Consider the following 16,851-nt stretch of genomic DNA (forward strand, 5'->3'; position numbering starts at 1 on the left):
GTCGTTACACAATGGGCCTACTGAATAAACTCAGGTTTTCTAGGTCCGTATCTTAGAATTGTTCAGCCTACGATTCTCATCTCCCCAAGATGTCAAAATGAGTGGAAACTGGTGTTAATTCACCCATTGGGTCAATACAGCTGCGTAAGACAAAATACATTCACACAAGCACTGATATTTAACCCTTTCTTCTATGCCGAGTCTCCTCCTACACATCTGAACAGCCAATGCATCTCTGTTGCTAGACAGAACATTAGTGATATCTGTTCTTCCTCACTTCATCTGACCTGACCTCTGCCCCAAAGTACTCACTCCTCCCCAACTCACGGCTGTCATGGTGACTCGTACCAGACTGCGTCTTCTCTCCTCCCATAGGATCCCTGATAGCTAACAATAACATATCAGGACAGAATGCAAACGTTATACATTCCCCCCTCTCCCTCAGTGACATGAATAAGTATATTTCATATTCTCATAACCCAATAGCACTTAAATCTTGTCTTGCCCATTCACCCTCAAATGGCGCACACACACACAATCCATGTCTCACCGGTTTCAAGGCTTAAAATTCCTTCTTTAACCTGTCTCCTCCCTCATCTACACTGATTGAAGAAGTGACAATAAGAGATCCTAACTTTCACCTGGATTCACCTGGTCAGTCTCATGGAAATAGTTGTTCCTAATGTTTTGTCCACTCAGAGTATTGTCTAAACTAAATTGAGGGGCCAATAAGGGGAGAAAAAAACTGTAGTCTAACCATTAAAGGGTCTCTGAATCTTGTATTTGTTTTTGCAACATGACCTGCTATAGTCCCAGGTCCACTAAAATGCTGCTCTTAAAGTCCTACCACAATCGTATAATGGTGGACCCACACCCAGTTAAGAAACATTAAAAACACACACAGACATGGTTCTTTATTAAACGTTATTCTCTTCGTCCAATGATCTGGCATAATCAAAACAGTTATTTTATCCGCAAATGCTGGTTGTGCATCCGATTGCATTACAAGTGAGAGTGCGGGGGGGGGGGGGGGGACGGGACAGTTGTGCGTTGTCATACTGGCTGCAGTGAGGTTGGCCACGAGCAGCGTTCGATCCGTTGTGAAGGACAGATCCACTGCTACTGAATAGCAGAGGCAGTGGTGTTGTGGGGAAAGGAGATTGGTAGGTAAGTTACACTAGTGTGTAAACAGCGATTAGAGAGGGGGGAATAGCTAGCCTGATCCCAGATCAGTTTGTGCGGTCTTGCCGACTCCCATTTCATTGTCAGGCATCGGCAAGACAGCACAAATTGATCTAAGGCCAGGCTAGGGGATAGCTAGGTACTCGGATGTGTCACAAGAGTCCGGGATGACAGACAGATAAATACTGATAGTGTGAGAACAGAGGCAGTTGCGTTGTGATAGATAAAGAGAGAGAGGTGCTGATATTGTGGAACAGACTTAGAGAGGCAGTGCTGTTGTGTGGTGGGGGGGACTAGAGAGAGATGGGGAACATGTATACATACATAGGCAGTGGTGTTGTGAGCCTACTGATATCGGGTCACAGAGTTTACGTGGACATAGATAGATACAGCCTACTGACAATGTGCTACAGTACAGAGGCAGTGGTGCTGTGAAGATAGGTAATGCATTACAGAGGCAGTGGTGTTGGGGGGGGGGGGGGTAATACATACACTATACAGATGTGGAATGAGGGAGGGACCACCTTGGGAAAGAGGGGGAGAAGGGGATCACGGAGTTGTTGGTCAACAAATTGTCATAAATCGTATCTTTTTATTTCAGGTGAAGTAGAAATGTAACTCTTGACTGGTTGTCAACGGCCGTGGTGGTCCTAGAAGTCAGCCCCTTTCTTAAGTGGTCTAAAAAAGTCGATTAATGCCTTCAGATACCAAAACGAGAACAAAAAAGCTGAACATAAAAGGCTTTGACAATGTCAAAAACGTCTAGACTCCATGTACTTTAAAAAGAAGGAATACATCTTATGTACATTTTGTCACGGCTGCTATTTTCTTACAGAGCATCTTCATAACTCCACAACGACTTGATTCTCGATCATAGAGCCACTAGGTTTTACTTTCCACCCACGAAAAAGGAAATACTGTAAACGGAACAAAACAGAGAGATGCCAATCCAACCTGGTCCAATTTGTGTATCAATTTGATCCAACCTGTGAATGTGACAGTGCAAGAGGTCTAGTGCATAAAGTGAATTGTATCTGAAAATCATTTTTGTTCTACTTATCTATTGTTTTGATAGAAAAAAAAAAAACATTTCCATTGAGACTACTTAGTGTGCCGATATTCCTGGGTGAAACGAAGAGAACAAAACACTAGGTCTGGGGGGAGAGGGGGGGGGAAAATCACAAGTTCGAAGAACAGTGAGAAAAAAAAGTGGAAAAAAGATAGCAACTCTTCTTTTATGCATCATTCCACCTAGGACAATTCAAATTGCAATCATTACTTTTTCAATATATATATTTATATTTCCATATATATTTTGTAAGAAAAAACCCCCCAGTCTCTCAAAGTTTTATAGGAGAGCCCCCCCCCGTTTGCTGTCCCTGACAACATTTAAGGATGACTCGTGCCCAATGTCCAGCTGTCTGTCTGTCTGACTAGTTCCCTGCAGAAAGACGTGTGTCTTGTCGACCCCTTCACCCCAGGTCTGACGGGGCACCGAGCCTGAATTCCTGTCCAATGTCTTAAGGGGGAGAGAGGAGGAACAGAGAGTCGTCACTGAGGAGAGTAAACAGAACATCTCAGATTAAACTCCTTGTGCGGCGGCAGCTGATCCCTGGTGCTGGTTCTGAGGCATGTCTATGGTTGTGGTGAGGGGGTGATGGGGATAGTGCCATCCAGGTGAGATGCGCCTGCCCCCCCCTATTGTTCAGTCAAGTATGATGGGGTCGGGTTCGGCCCCGTTTCGGTGCCCGGTCTGGGAGTGGGGGGGCCGGCTGTGTCCATTGAGGCCTACGTTTGCCCTCAAAGTGTCAAAGTCCGTACTGGTTGGGCCCAGGCTTGGCCCTCTTCCTAACCCCACTCCACTCTGGCCTGGTTTGTCACAGTGTGGGAGTCTGTAGTCATGCCTTCTGGCTGTCCCTGTCTGGGGGGTGGTGGAGAACCCCTGTCTAAGGGGAGGGTGCAGGGGGGCTGCTGCGAGCTGAACTGGGGGACAGGCTGGGGCTGCAGCTGCCTGGTGGGGCCCCTCCTCCGCTGGAGCGGCCCCCGCTAGCCCCCTGGCCCTCCAGACCCTCTGAGTTCTCCAGCATCTCCTGGATGAGAGGGGGCATGGAGCCTGGGATCTCCATCTTCAGAGTGATCACTCTCTCTGCTCCTGGAGGAGGAGAGGGATGGAGGGAGGGAGAAGAAGAGAGAGAGGGTAATGTCCTCCACAGGGTTCGGCAAAATGTCGTATGTAAGACCATAAACATTTATCTTCAAATAAATTACGCATGATACAGCTATAAATGACAGTATTGCTGCACTGAGACTAGGGTTGGATTAACACAGGGGTTTACAGAGGCTGAAGTCCCTGGGCCCAACCCTGTAGGGTGCCCAAGAGGCAAAAAATAACAAATATTCAATCACAGGAGCCAACTATCAAAGTTTAAAATAGACCAAAGAGCATAATTTAGCCACAGAGGATCAATAGTTTCTAAAGAATTTACTGTGGATTAAGTTGTATAACAAGCACATACAGGTAACTGCCAAAAATAAAGTCAACACCAACATAAAACAATACAGTTTACCAAAGCTACCAAGAACTTCACACTGGAAGAAGTTTAAGCTACACTAAAGCTACCCTATAAAACACACAAAACAACAGTGTACAGGCGTGCTCTCTCACCCTTGGCGCTGATGCTCCTGAGGTCCGTGATCTTCATCAGCATCTTGGGGAACATGTGCGGTTTGTGAGGCCTCCTCTTCCTCACGTAGATCTTCAGAGCCTCCAGCAGGGGCTCCTGTAGCAAGTCCACCTTGTCTGCCTGCTCCAGATCCTGACGGTCTACACACACACACACAATGAAAAACACATCCCTAATACCCAATCTTTACGCTCAAAGAGCACGCCCAACCGTGGCATGATTCACACAGCGGCATGATAACAGTAGCATTATCCACATGCAGTATTAGGCAAACTCACGTCTTCACACTAGTAATACACACAGCTGACAAAACACACTAGTTGCCATGCCACAGCTGAGACTTGTTTGTACTAATTTGCTGAAAAACAATGACAATTGGCCTCTTTTGATCTCAACTCCCGGGCCGTGACAGGAGTGCAACGCTGGATTAGAATCTGAGCAGCGGTGCAATACCTCCACACAGCAGACAGATGCCGCTGAGCAGGCCGGTCTCTGCGTCGTCCATCTCCAGAGGGAGGAGTGTTTGGGCGAAGGCGAACACCAGGTCTGTGAGTGGGCCGAAGCCTGCGTTGTGCATCTGGGTCCTGTTCAGGGTCAGCCCGTCTGAGAAGGTCATGGTGTCCTGGTCTGGAGTGTAGCGTGTGCAGATCCTCAGAATCTGAGATGGAGGGATTGAGATGTAGAGGGAGGGAAAAGGAGGAAGTAAGTAAGTCTTGCACGAGCCTTGGCTCATCGGAGTAGATCTCCTGTTTCCGTGGCGTGAGGAAGCTTGATGTACAAGTACACCCCCTGGACAGGATGCTAGACTATCACAGGGCCTTACCCTCAATCTATCTCCTTAATGCTGAGCGCCAAGCAGAGACGCATCGGGTCCCATTTTTTTTTTATGACTCGGCCGGGGATCAAACTCCCAACCTTCCAATCTCAGGACGGACACTAACCACAAGGCCACTGAGTTAGTTGGAAAGGGAGGTGGAGCACAAATATATTGGTGTTCACTTTTTGTAGATGTTTTGCTGTTTGTAATAAATACATGGATGTCCTAGTGTGTGTATGTCCTGATGCGTCTCCTTACCAGTATGTCCAGACAGGCAGCCTTGAGCAGGGTGATCTGGTCAGCGATAGTGAGGGTGGTGAAGCCTGGCAGGTGTTTGGCAAACTCCACTGTCTTGATGATACACTTAGTGGACAGCTCACTGAACTTATCCCACAGGTTTACGTCTAGAGCCACGCGGTGCTCTGCACTGTTATTCTATAGGGAGGGAGAATGTGAGAGGCATATTATTCTGTGATTCTACAAATACACCGGTTGGCATGTTGAGAGTGCAAGGAGTGTGTGTTTGTCAGCGTTTGGTGTACCCAAAATATATTGGCAGAGTGAGGGTAATGTTTGTGTACGTGTAACTTGTCGGTGTGTGTGTGTGTGTGTGTGTGTGTATATATATAACTCACCGTGGTGTATTTGCCCAGCTGACAGAGCGAGGGAAAAGTCTCCTTGTGGGCCTTGCGAACGCGTTCGATCATCTGCTCCGTCTCGGTACTCAGCACGTAGATCTCAGTACACTCGGGCTTCTTCTCCTCCTTCTTCTTCTTGTTCCTGTCGTTCCTCACCGCTGAGCGCGAGAGAGAAGGAGATGAAGAGAGAGAGTTATCCTCGAGGCTCTGATGACAATTTCAGAGGATATGTGAACGTTAATGCCTCCAGGTCGACGTCACAATCGTTACATAGCCGTGCCATCGCCAACCAAAGAGACAACAGACATTGTATGGCGGGGGAATACACACATCAACCACTAAATGCAATTGTGTGTGTGAGTGAGTGCGTGAGTGAGTGAGTGAGTGAGTGAGGGAGTAAGGATTGGAACGATGAAGGGAGCCATGATAAATAAGATGCTTTCTTTCCTCAGGGCAGCGAGGCACTGTTCACCATGTGTGTGTTGTGTGTGATACTGTTGTTCCCCAGAGACAGAGCTGCCAGCGTGGGCCCAGAAAACACAACCTAATGAAGCCATTAAAGAACTATTAGCCTAGTGCTCCAATCAGTCCTGACACACACACGCACAGAAACTGGAAAATGGAGATGCCACCAGCCCCCCCCCCAGCTATGGCAAAAATCCAAACATGCACCCAGGGGAGGTGGGGTGGCCAGGACGGAGTTTGGGAAACCCTGCTGTACATGACATGTGATAATGACATGTGCATCCGCTTGTTGTGAGTGGGTGGGTGGGGGGGGGGGGGGGGGGGGGGTGAGGGGTGTGTGTGAAGGTATTTGAGTAAATAGCATCAGTGTGTCAACCCCCTTCAGCGAGAAGAGTCTTCGTGTCAGTGGTTCTATGTCAAAAAGGATGACAGGTTGACCGAGATGTCAAGGTCAGGGCACAAAGGTCAATCAAGAGGATTTAAGGCAGCCCTGGACACACGCACAGCGCAGCTACACAACTCAATATAGATCCCAATTTAAAAGCAAACACACGCATCTGATTATGTCAAATGAATACGCTTAGAAAAACCACCACAACACAGAGCTTCTTCCCAGGTGTAGTAACAGCTCCCCACCACTAGATGGCGGTGGTTGATTTCCCAAGCGGCCTTGACTGGGATGAATGTTGATATAAACCAGCGGCTCGGCGCACCGAGGAGGATAACTCACTTACAGGGGGCAAAGAGGATGAAGTGCTAGGAGATTGTTTAGGCGCTTAGCCTCATGGAAACCTATAGAGGGATATACAGTGCATGTGAGCACGTGTGTGGTAGAAGTGTAGAAGGGCATGGACTAAGGGAGGGAAGCCATCACGGAGGGTTGTGCATTATTGCTCCGTGATATAAAAATGTCTTGAAATGTGTTGGAACCATCACTTTTTGTCATGTCAGTGTGTGGTGCTTTGAACATCTACTTCGGGAAGACATTTGTTGGGAGACAGTATTTCACTCAGAAGAGACAGACACACGAGAGAGAGAGAAATAGAGAGAGCGAGTGAGAAATAGAGAGAGAGAAATAGAGAGAGCGAGAGAGAAAGAGAGAGCGAGAAACATGTTTCCCATGCTAATAAAGCCCCTTAAATTGAATTGTGAGGAGGGAGGGGGGGGAGAAAGACAGGGACAGAGACAGGTAATAGTACTCACACTCCTTGGACATGCCCACTTCTAAACACTTCTGCAGGCGGCAGTACTGGCAGCGGTTGCGGGTGACCTTGTTGATGATGCAGCCCTTCTCGCGATGACAGGTGTACACCATGTTCTTCTGGATGCTTCGACGGAAGAAACCCTGAGAGGAGAAGAGAGGTCGGGTGTTACATTTGCTTTATTTGCTCATAAAAAAAATGGATAATTGTGAAAAAAAATAAAAAATAAGCGGGAGAGAAGGGGAGAAAGATGGCTGTTATGTTCTGGTTTTGCTTTGACAATATACGCCTATGAATGACATGCTTTTGATGCCAACGTAGCATCACGGAACTGAAAAAGAGAGAGCGGAACAATAAAAGGTTATTGACCTAAAAGGCTCGTTATAGATGGCAGCGGTATCATTGAGATCGTAAAACTAGAATAGGCCAGTCTATGTGTGAAGGATAGAATGACCAATGGCGTCAACAAGTCACATGACAAAGGACACCCGCATAGACGACAGGCTCTAACATCCAATGACACTCAACGTGCTGGGGAGTGACGTTTAAACGTGTGGGTGTGTATTGGCCCAAAACTCTCATGTTGACCTATGGAGGGCGAGTGACAACAACATCAGTACATAGGTAATAGTGATTTGGGGGGGGGGGGATAGATAGTTACATATCAGGATATTATTTTTGACAATATGTCGTATCGTTTTAACAATACCACAATACTATTTGTGCACCCAGTATTTTTCCTTCATAGCTTGTTCTCCATCTTCTTTTTAAACAGGAAGCCAATTTGTTTTCAGCACATTGATTTCCACAACTGATCAAAACTTGTTTTCTCATGGCTCTCGCTTGTCCCTCTGCAGCAGACATACGATGAGCAATATGTTCGGAACATCCGAGTCTCAATAAAAATCAAAGTGTCAAAACGCAATACATATAGAATTGTGAGAATCTTAATACATATCGGCACCAAAGTATTGTGATATCGTAAAGAGAGGTCCTTTGCAATTCCCAGCCCATATATCTAACATGCTGTCTTCACACACAACCCCCAATGACTCAATACGACACATCGACTTCCTTAAAATGAGTGTCCACACAGTGTTCAACTTCCCTTTCTGTGTGTCTGTGTCACGGAGCGTATCGTCCAACCACGTGTTTCTCCACAGTGACTAACCGTGGCACCACCACCGCACGTGCTACGCTCTACTCTGAATCATGCCCGATCACACTCTGCTATGTGGGCATTTTAAAACGAGGCTGTTAACATATTTCAGGACATGACTTTTACAACCCACTAAGCTGAGGGAAATGTGCGAGCTTTGGCAGCACGTGCACACTTTAGGTGCCAATAGCGCAATTTGAAGTGGAAAAGTGTGTGTGTGTGTGTGTGTGTGAACAAGAACATTCGCGGGGCATTAACAGTTGGCATTTCAGTCATTTAACAGATGTTTCTATTCAGAGCGACTTTTTGTACCTTCTTTTTGTTGTATTGGTCCGCTGTGGGAAATTGAACCCACGACTCTGGCGTTGCAAGCGCCGTGCTCTACCAACTGAGCTACATGGGACCATTAAGTGTGTTTGCGCGTGTGTCTGTGTGTCTGTCTGTCTATGTGGCTGTGTGGGCCTAGCTTGGCCAGGGGCTAGGTTAGTTGTGCCACACCGGGTGGGCATTAACTCGCCAGGCTAAGCGCCAATGAGCTCCCCTTGGTTAATCCCTTAAGGGGCTTATGGGTAGGCAGGGCCTGGTGGCATTGGGGGAGCTTCACATTAACTCCCATTCCTCTTAATTACTCTCAAAAGGGAAGATGAAGCCCCAGCTGCTGCCCTCCTCGCCCACAGAGACGATGACGGCGAGAGACCGACAGGCAAGTAGTGTGGGAAGCTTTCAACCTATCGTGTTGATGTGCGGTATGCGTGCGTGCGAGAGACGTTTCGCAAATACATTGCAGGTTCGTTAAATACAACGCAAGTTTCACCGTCATCTTGTGAATGTCTTGATCTTGTCCACCGATCAGAACGTTGACAATGAACAGTGCAGCTTCAATAGCGTTTGTGTGCTGGAGTCATTCATACAGAGACCAACAGAAGCGGAGAGCCTTTGTTGCTGACCTATGAACCAGTCATCGTGACGGGATGAGTGAGTGATGGCATACAGAGAGGTAGAGGGTGCTGGACAGAAACACACGGAGTATACAAAACATTAGGAACACCTTCCTAATATTGAGCTGCACCCCATTTTGCCCTCAGAACACCATGTACTCTACAGGGTGTTGAAAGTGTTCCACAGTGATGCTGGCCCATGTTGACTCCAATGCTTCCCACAGTTGTGTCAAGTTGGCTGGATGCCCTTTGGGTGGTGGACCATTCTTGATACACACGGGAATATGTTGAGCGTGAAAAAAAAAAAACACTTTTGGACACAAATCAGTGCACCTGGCACCTACTACCATAACCAGTTCAAAGGCACTTAAATATTTGGTCTTGCCAATTCATCCTCTGAATGGCACACGTACACAATCCATGTCTCAAGGCTTAAAAACCCTAATTTAACCTACCTCCTGCCCTTCATCTACACTGATTGAAGTGGATTTAACAGGTGACATCAATAAGGGATCATAGTTTTCACCCGGATTCAACTGGTCAGTCTGTGTCATGAAAAGAGCAGGTGGTCCTAATGTTTTGTACACAGAGTATATGATGATATGTGAAATAAATAGGAAAACAGATGAATATTTGAAAAGACAGGTAAAGAACAAAAACATACAGATGGACAAAAACACAGTTAAAAAGGACGGACAGATTAGACAGAGAGAAGATGAGTAGAGGGTACAGACAGACAGACAGGCAAGCAAACAAACAAACATATCAAAACGTAAACAGAGGGCAAATACAAACGGACAGAAAGTGACGAATAAACAGGCTGTAGAGAAAGAGAAACGGAGAGCAAACATGAACAGATGTGCAGCCAGATGCACAGGATGATGAACTGATGCCCTGCAGCAACTAAGAGTATTGCTTGTGGCGGCGATTTGTGTGCCCCTCTGGTGCTGCGCTTTGCCCAGCAATATCACTAATCCACTCCATCGCGCACGCCCACACACAATTGTGGGTGAGATTAAGTGGCGAGCGACAGCCCCTAATGTCGGCAGACCAGAGCGGGTGGTGTGTGTGTGTGTGTGTGTGTGTGTGTGTGTGTGTGTGTATATGTGTGTGTGTGTGGTGGCAGAGCAGAGTTGGTATGGCTTCGGTAGCGTGCACAGGCCAGGCCAAACACTCCTCTGCTCTGAGCCCTGTATGAAGGTCAGGTGACCCGTTAAGCCCCTCCCTAACCCCCCTTTGTCTGTCGCCCTCAACCAGGAGCAGCAGAGCCAACATGGATGACTTGAAACGTACCATACGTTAGCAAACATAGCACATCTGATGCTGTCCATTTTGTGCCAAATGGCCCTGGTTTCCTCGACTTGTGGGCTTTGTAAAGGTAGGGAAATGCAACTGAATGCAGCCGGTGATGGAGTCAGTGTGGACATGATGGGGCGTGAATCTAGCCCCGTTCCACTGGGTGCGGTCACATAGTGAACATACTGTATGTAAGCCTACCCTCCCAGCAGAAGGTACTCATGTTACGACAGGGGCACTGCCAATGTGGTGGGGGATGCCCTCGCCACATGCCAGAGGAGATTCCTGTGCCCAGTTTGGCAACGGCACTGCTTGGCATGGCAGTGGCACAACCATGAAAATCTCTCCAGTCAAGTTTAGCCCTTTTACTGGGTAAGCCTCCGTGCTATCACATTTATAGACAACTCCCACTGATTCGAACAGCAAATTCTTCATAACATCTGGCATTAGTATCAGGTCAACTTGGAATCCATGGAAAACTAGTAGTAAGCACTAACTAAAATAGAAAGGTCTCTATTGTTGTGCTAGTGGTGTGTGTTTGATGCTTTATGGGATCATGCTGCCCTACACAGGCCAATCAGCATCAAACACAGGCCAATCAGCATCAAACACAGGCCAATCAGCATCAAACACAAGGCACAGATAGAGCAGAGTGAGACCCTACTCCTCGAGCTACAGATACAGTTGAAGTCGGAAGTTTACATACACTTAGGTTGGAGTCATTAAAACTCGTTTTTCAATCACTCCACAAATGTCTTGTTAACAAACTATAGTTTTAGCAAGTTGGTTAGGACATCTACTTTGTGCATGACAAGTAATTTTTCAAACAATTGTTTACAGACAGATTATTTCACTTATAATGCAATTCACTTATATCACAATCCCAGTGGGTCAGAAGTTTACATTCACTAAGTTGACTGTGCCTTTAAACAGCTTGAAAAATTCCCGAAAATTATGTCATGGCTTTAGAAGCTTCTGATCGGCTAATTGACGTAATTTGAGTAAATTGGAGATGTACCTGTGGATGTATTTCAAGGCCTACCTACAAACTCAGTGCCTCTTTGCTTGACATCATGGGAAAATCAAAAGAAAATCAGCCAAAACCTCAGAAAGAAAATTGTAGAACTCCACAAGTCTGGTTCATCCTTGGGAGCAATTTCCAAACACCTGAAGGTACCACGTTCATCTGTACAAACAATAGTACGCAAGTATTAACACCATGGTACCACGTAGCCGTCATACCGCTCAGGAAGGAGATGCGTTCTGTCTCCTAGAGATTAATGTACTATGGTTCGAAAAGTGCAAATCAATCCCAGAACAACAGCAAAGGAGCTTGTGAAGATGCTGGAGGAAACAGGTACAGTAAATCAAGTCCTATATTGACATAACCTGAAAGGCCGCTCAGCAAGGAAGAAGCCACTGCTCCAAAACCGCCATAAAAAAAGCCAGACTACGCTTTGCAACTGCACATGGGGACAAAGTTCGTACTTTTTGGAGAAATATCCTCCCCATAGAACTGTTTGGCCATAATGACCATTGTTATGTTTGGAGGAAAAAGCGGGAGGCTTACAAGCCGAAGAACACCATCCGAACCGTGAAGCACGGGGGTGGCAGCATCATGTTGTGGGGGTGCTTTGCTGCAGGAGGGACTGGTGCACTTCACACAATAGATGGCATCATGAGGTAGGAAAATTATGTGGATATATTGAAGCAACATCTCAAGACATCAGTCAGGAAGTTAAAGCTTGGTTGCAAATGGACAATGACCCCAAGCATACTTCCAAAGTTGTGGCAAAATGGCTTAAGGACAAAGTCAAGATATTGGAGTGGCCATCACAAAGCCCTGACCTCAATCCCATAGAACATTCGTGGGCAGAACTGAAAAAGCGTGTGCGAGCAAGGAGGCCTACAAACCTGACTCAGTTACACCAGCTCTGTCAGGAGGAATGGACCAAAATTCACCCAACTTATTGTGGGAAGCTTGTGGAAGGCTACCCGAAACATTTGACCCAAGTTAAACAATTTAACGGCTACCAAATACACTCAATTAGTATGTAAACTTCTGACCCACTGGGAATGTGATGAAAGAAATAAAACGCTGAAAGAAAATCACTCTACTGTTATTCTGACATTTCACATTCTTAAAAGTAAAGTGGTGATCCTAACTGACCTAAAACAGGGAATTTTTACGAGGATTAAATGTCAGGAATTGTGAAAAACTGAGTTTAAAATGTATTTGGCTAAGGTGTATGTAAACTTCAACTCTATCTAGGAACTGATCTAGAAAGACTAGTGCAGGTCAACACTCCCTACAAAGAGAGTGCAAGAGTGATACCCTCTCAATCCCTCAAATATTCATCACAATATCACAGCCCGTCCAACACATACCACAGCCGACATTAAATAATCATGGTAGAAAGAGGTGAGCTAGGTGACTTTGCCACGCTGCAAACACTGTGATCGTAAAACTCTCTTACCACTCTTCATGCAGTCCAGGGCTATGATTTTATTATGGCGTCTAAGTGTACGTCCCAAAAGGCACCTCAAAAGGGTGAAATTTGGGATGCAGTCTCAGGGGGGGAACTCTTTCTCTCTTATTCTGCTATGGGCCGGAATGAGGGTTCCAACCTGTAAGTGGCCATCTCGCATTCAGCTGGGTGGTTTGCTGATGCCTTATTGACACTCTTACTAGAGAGATCCTGGGTTTGAGGTCAGAGAGGAAGGACACCTCGACGGCACAATTCCACTAGAAGAGTGGTTCAAACTTTTTATAGTCCTGTACCCCTTCAAACATTAAACCTCCAGCTGCATACCCCCTCTAGCACCAGGGTCAGCTCACTCTCAAATGACGTTTTTTTGCCATCATTGTAAGCCTGCCACACACACACTATACGATACATTTATTAAACATAAGAATGGGTGTGAGTTTTTGCTCTTTATTTAGCCATCTTACATAAAAACCTTATTTGTCCATAAATTGTGAATAACTCACCACAGGCTTGAATGGATGCACATAACTCTGCAATGTTGGGTTGTATTGGAGAGAGTTTCCGTCTTAAATCATTTCCCACACAGTCTGTGCCTGTATTTAGTTTTCATGCTTGTGAAGCCCGAGAATACACTCTCACATAGGTACGTGGTTGCAAAGGGCATCAGTGTTTTAACAGCACGACTTGCCAAGGAAAGAGCACAGCCCTATCCAGAAATCTGGCAGTGGCTTCTGATTAAATTACATTTTCACAGTACCGCTTGTTGCAATTTCGATGAGGCTCTCTTGTTCAGATATCGGTAAGTGGACTGGAGGCAGGGCATGAAAGGGATAATGAATCCAGTTGTTTGTGTCATCCGTTTCGGGAAAGTACCTGCGTAATTGCACACCCAACTCACTCAGGTGCTTCGCTATATCACATTTGACATCGTCCGTAAGCTTGAGTTCATTTGCGCACAAAAAACCATACAATAATGGAAAGACCTGTGTTGTCCTTGTTAATGCAGACAGAAAAGAGCTCCAACTTCTTAATCATATCCTCAATTTTGTCCCACGCATTGAATATAGTTGGAGAGTGTCCCTGTAATCCTAGATTGAGATCATTCAGCAGAGAAAAAACATCACCCAGATAGGCCAGTCGTGTGAGAAACTCATCATCATGCAAGCAGTCAGACAAGTGAAAATTATGGTCAGTAAAAAATTATGGTCAGCTGGTCTCTCTAAAAAAAAAACGTGTCAATACTTTGCCCCTTGATAACCAGCGCACTTCTGTATGTTGTAAAAGCATTACATGGTCGCTGCCCATATCATTGCATAATGCAGAAAATACACAAGAGTTCAGGGGCCTTGCTTTAACAAAGTTAACCATTTTCACTGTTGTGTCCAAAACGTATTTCAAGCTGTCAGGCATTCCCTTGGCAGCAAGAGCCTCTCGGTGGATGCTGCAGTGTACCCAAGTAGCGTCGGGAGCAACTGCTTGTACGCGCGTTAACACTCCATTATGTCTCCCTGTCATGGCTTTTGCGCCATCAGTACAGATACCATCACATCTTGACCACCATAGTCCATTTGATGTCACAAAGCTGTCATATATATATATAAATAAAGAGAATCACATTTTTATTCAGCGTACCCCCGATGGCATTGAGGTATTTCCAGTTTGGGAATACCTGCACTAGAGGAACCAGACCGCGACGGGCCGTGCCGGAACCAGCTAGAACTAGCCTTGTTCATTTATGGTTGTTTTACATTTGCAGTGGAACTGGAAACAGGACTAGGTTTCATTCGCGGGAAAAACTGCTAGTGATGATTTTAGGAGAGCGACCGTTGACGCAATTCAACAGCGACATTGTTGTGATCCTTGGGGACTGCCATTTTTAAGTATGGAGGAGGGAGATGTAGTGGAGGCGTTATCCCGGCTATTTTGTGCCATGCTTTTCATTTTTGTTTGTGGCCAGCAATGGAGAGTGAACAGAATAGAAGAGACAGCCGAAAAGAGCCTGAGAAATTCCCAACGTATCGACATGCGAAGAGAGGATAGTTTCAGCCTGTTGAAAGACCAGTGTGTGTTGAAAGGCTCTGCCCAGATGCTCAAAAGTCCTTCATTATTCTGTTTTTGCTCTAGTGTTATTCGTTAGTGTAGCTGTACCGTTCGTAGTCAGATTTCCCTTCTCTTTTAAATATGGAACCATTGATTCGTGCATGAGTATTACAACATACGCGACACACACTGTGACATCATTGCGTGACATCAATCGTTGAATACAGGCATTTGTAAACCCACCCAACAGCCTACTTGGTTCGAGGACAGTACCAGATATCAAACGAGGCTGAGTATCCCGCTTGGTTCCAGGAATCAAGTGGGCCATGGGCAAATGGAAATGAAATAGGAATCGTGATAATCGCGGCACGGCCCTTCAGTGGAAAAGCCCTCTTAGCGACCTCTGATGGCTCCTAGCCGCCAAGCCACTGAGGGTGCATTTGCAGATGTGAAAGGAGAAAGAGGATAAGGGGCGAAATGGTATAGAAGGGAGGGATAGGTTGAGTGGAGAGCACTTCTGTGCACATGGGAGTCCCTATGACACATATGGACCTCTGTTGAGAGGTGTACTACGCACACACACAAATGCACATGCACCCACTAAATAGTATGTTTCCTCGCTCTTGTTTAACAGCTACAGCTGTTAGTGGCCTGAAATCCCCGTGGACTGAAGTTCAGTAATTACAAGGTGTGAAGAATGTTCTGGCAGCAGAGGGCTGGTACCGTGGTCGAAGACTGGCCTAGAGCACTGGAAGTACAACCACAGCTAAACAACTACAGGAGATAGACCTTACAGCTCTGGAATTAAACAATACACTGTGGCTAAACTACAGGAGCTAGACTTTATAATACTGGAACTACAGCAATATAAAAGAGGGGGAATAAGCGCTTTACAGAAGAGAAGTGCTAATGCTATTAAGGGGACTAAAGCTGTGTTCGAATACTCACACTAACCGCACTATTTGTTTAGTAAATTGGGTTTATAGTATGCTTATTGGTCATAGTATGGATATAGTTAGTATGCCAAAAGTTCCCGGATGTCGTACTAAATTCACCATAATACGAAGTATACAAGCAGTTGACACTATTTCCGTGCTTTTAGTGCCCATAACGCTTCTCTTCAGAAAATGGGCGTGGCTTCACAATGTTTTCAGATTTTAAGAAAACGGTGGGAAATATGCTGCCAAAGTCCAGCGAGAGCGGATACAAATTCATTGCGTTACCTAATTATGACAAATGTTAATAAAATGTTGAGCAATGGTAATAAAGTAATGACTTTTCAAATAAGTTACATTACACGTTATGCTGGCTGACAATTTGTTAGCGACGCTATCCTTACGAGCTGCATAGCATTTCAGCAGTATGTACCAGTATGTACTGAGCTGGTCATGGGTGCACCTCAGCCACGCTCAAGGTCCTAAACGATATCATTACCGCCATCAATAAAAGACAATACTGTGCAGCCATATTCATCGACCTGGCCAAGGCTTTCGACTCTGTCAATCACCACATTCTTATCGGCAGACTCAACAGCCTTGGTTTCTCAAATGACTGCCCCGCCTGGTACACCATCTATTTCTCAGAGAGTTCAGTGTGTCAAATCGGAGGGTCTGTTGTCCGGACCTCTGGCAGTCTATGGGGGTGCCACAGGGTTCAATTCTCAGGCCAACTCTTTTCTCTCTATACATCAATGATGACGCTCTTGCTGCTGGTGATTCTCTGATCCACCTCTACGCAGACGAAACCATTCTGTAGACATCTGGCCCTTCTTTGGACACTGTTCTAACTAACCTCCAGACGAGCTTCAATGCTGTACAACTTTCCTTCCGTGGCCTCCAACTGCTCTAAATGCAAGTAAAACTAAATGCATGCTCATCAACCGATCGCTGCCCGCACCTGCCCACCCGTCTAGCATCACTACTCTGGACGGTTCTGACTTAG

At 45.9% G+C, this 16,851-nt stretch overlaps 1 protein-coding gene across 3 annotated transcripts in view; it reads right to left on the bottom strand.

Moving 5' to 3' along the window:
* Positions 1 to 899: 899 nt before the first annotated feature.
* Positions 900 to 16,851, bottom strand: part of LOC106607468 (retinoic acid receptor alpha-A) — a 183,029-nt gene continuing 167,077 nt past the window's right edge. For all 3 annotated transcript variants that reach the window (XM_014204449.3, XM_045720631.2, XM_014204451.3), the window contains 6 exons: positions 6,990 to 7,131; positions 5,319 to 5,479; positions 4,942 to 5,118; positions 4,320 to 4,524; positions 3,848 to 4,006; positions 900 to 3,334 (listed from right to left, as the gene is read on the bottom strand). In XM_014204449.3, coding sequence (XP_014059924.1) covers positions 3,129 to 3,334; positions 3,848 to 4,006; positions 4,320 to 4,524; positions 4,942 to 5,118; positions 5,319 to 5,479; positions 6,990 to 7,131 — 1,050 coding nt within the window. In that variant the 3' untranslated portion in view covers positions 900 to 3,128. The remainder of the gene's footprint in view (positions 3,335 to 3,847; positions 4,007 to 4,319; positions 4,525 to 4,941; positions 5,119 to 5,318; positions 5,480 to 6,989; positions 7,132 to 16,851) is intronic.

The sequence above is a fragment of the Salmo salar genome, chromosome 06 (genome assembly GCF_965601325.2).
Source record: "Salmo salar chromosome 06, fSalSal1, whole genome shotgun sequence".
Classification (NCBI taxonomy): domain Eukaryota; kingdom Metazoa; phylum Chordata; class Actinopteri; order Salmoniformes; family Salmonidae; genus Salmo; species Salmo salar.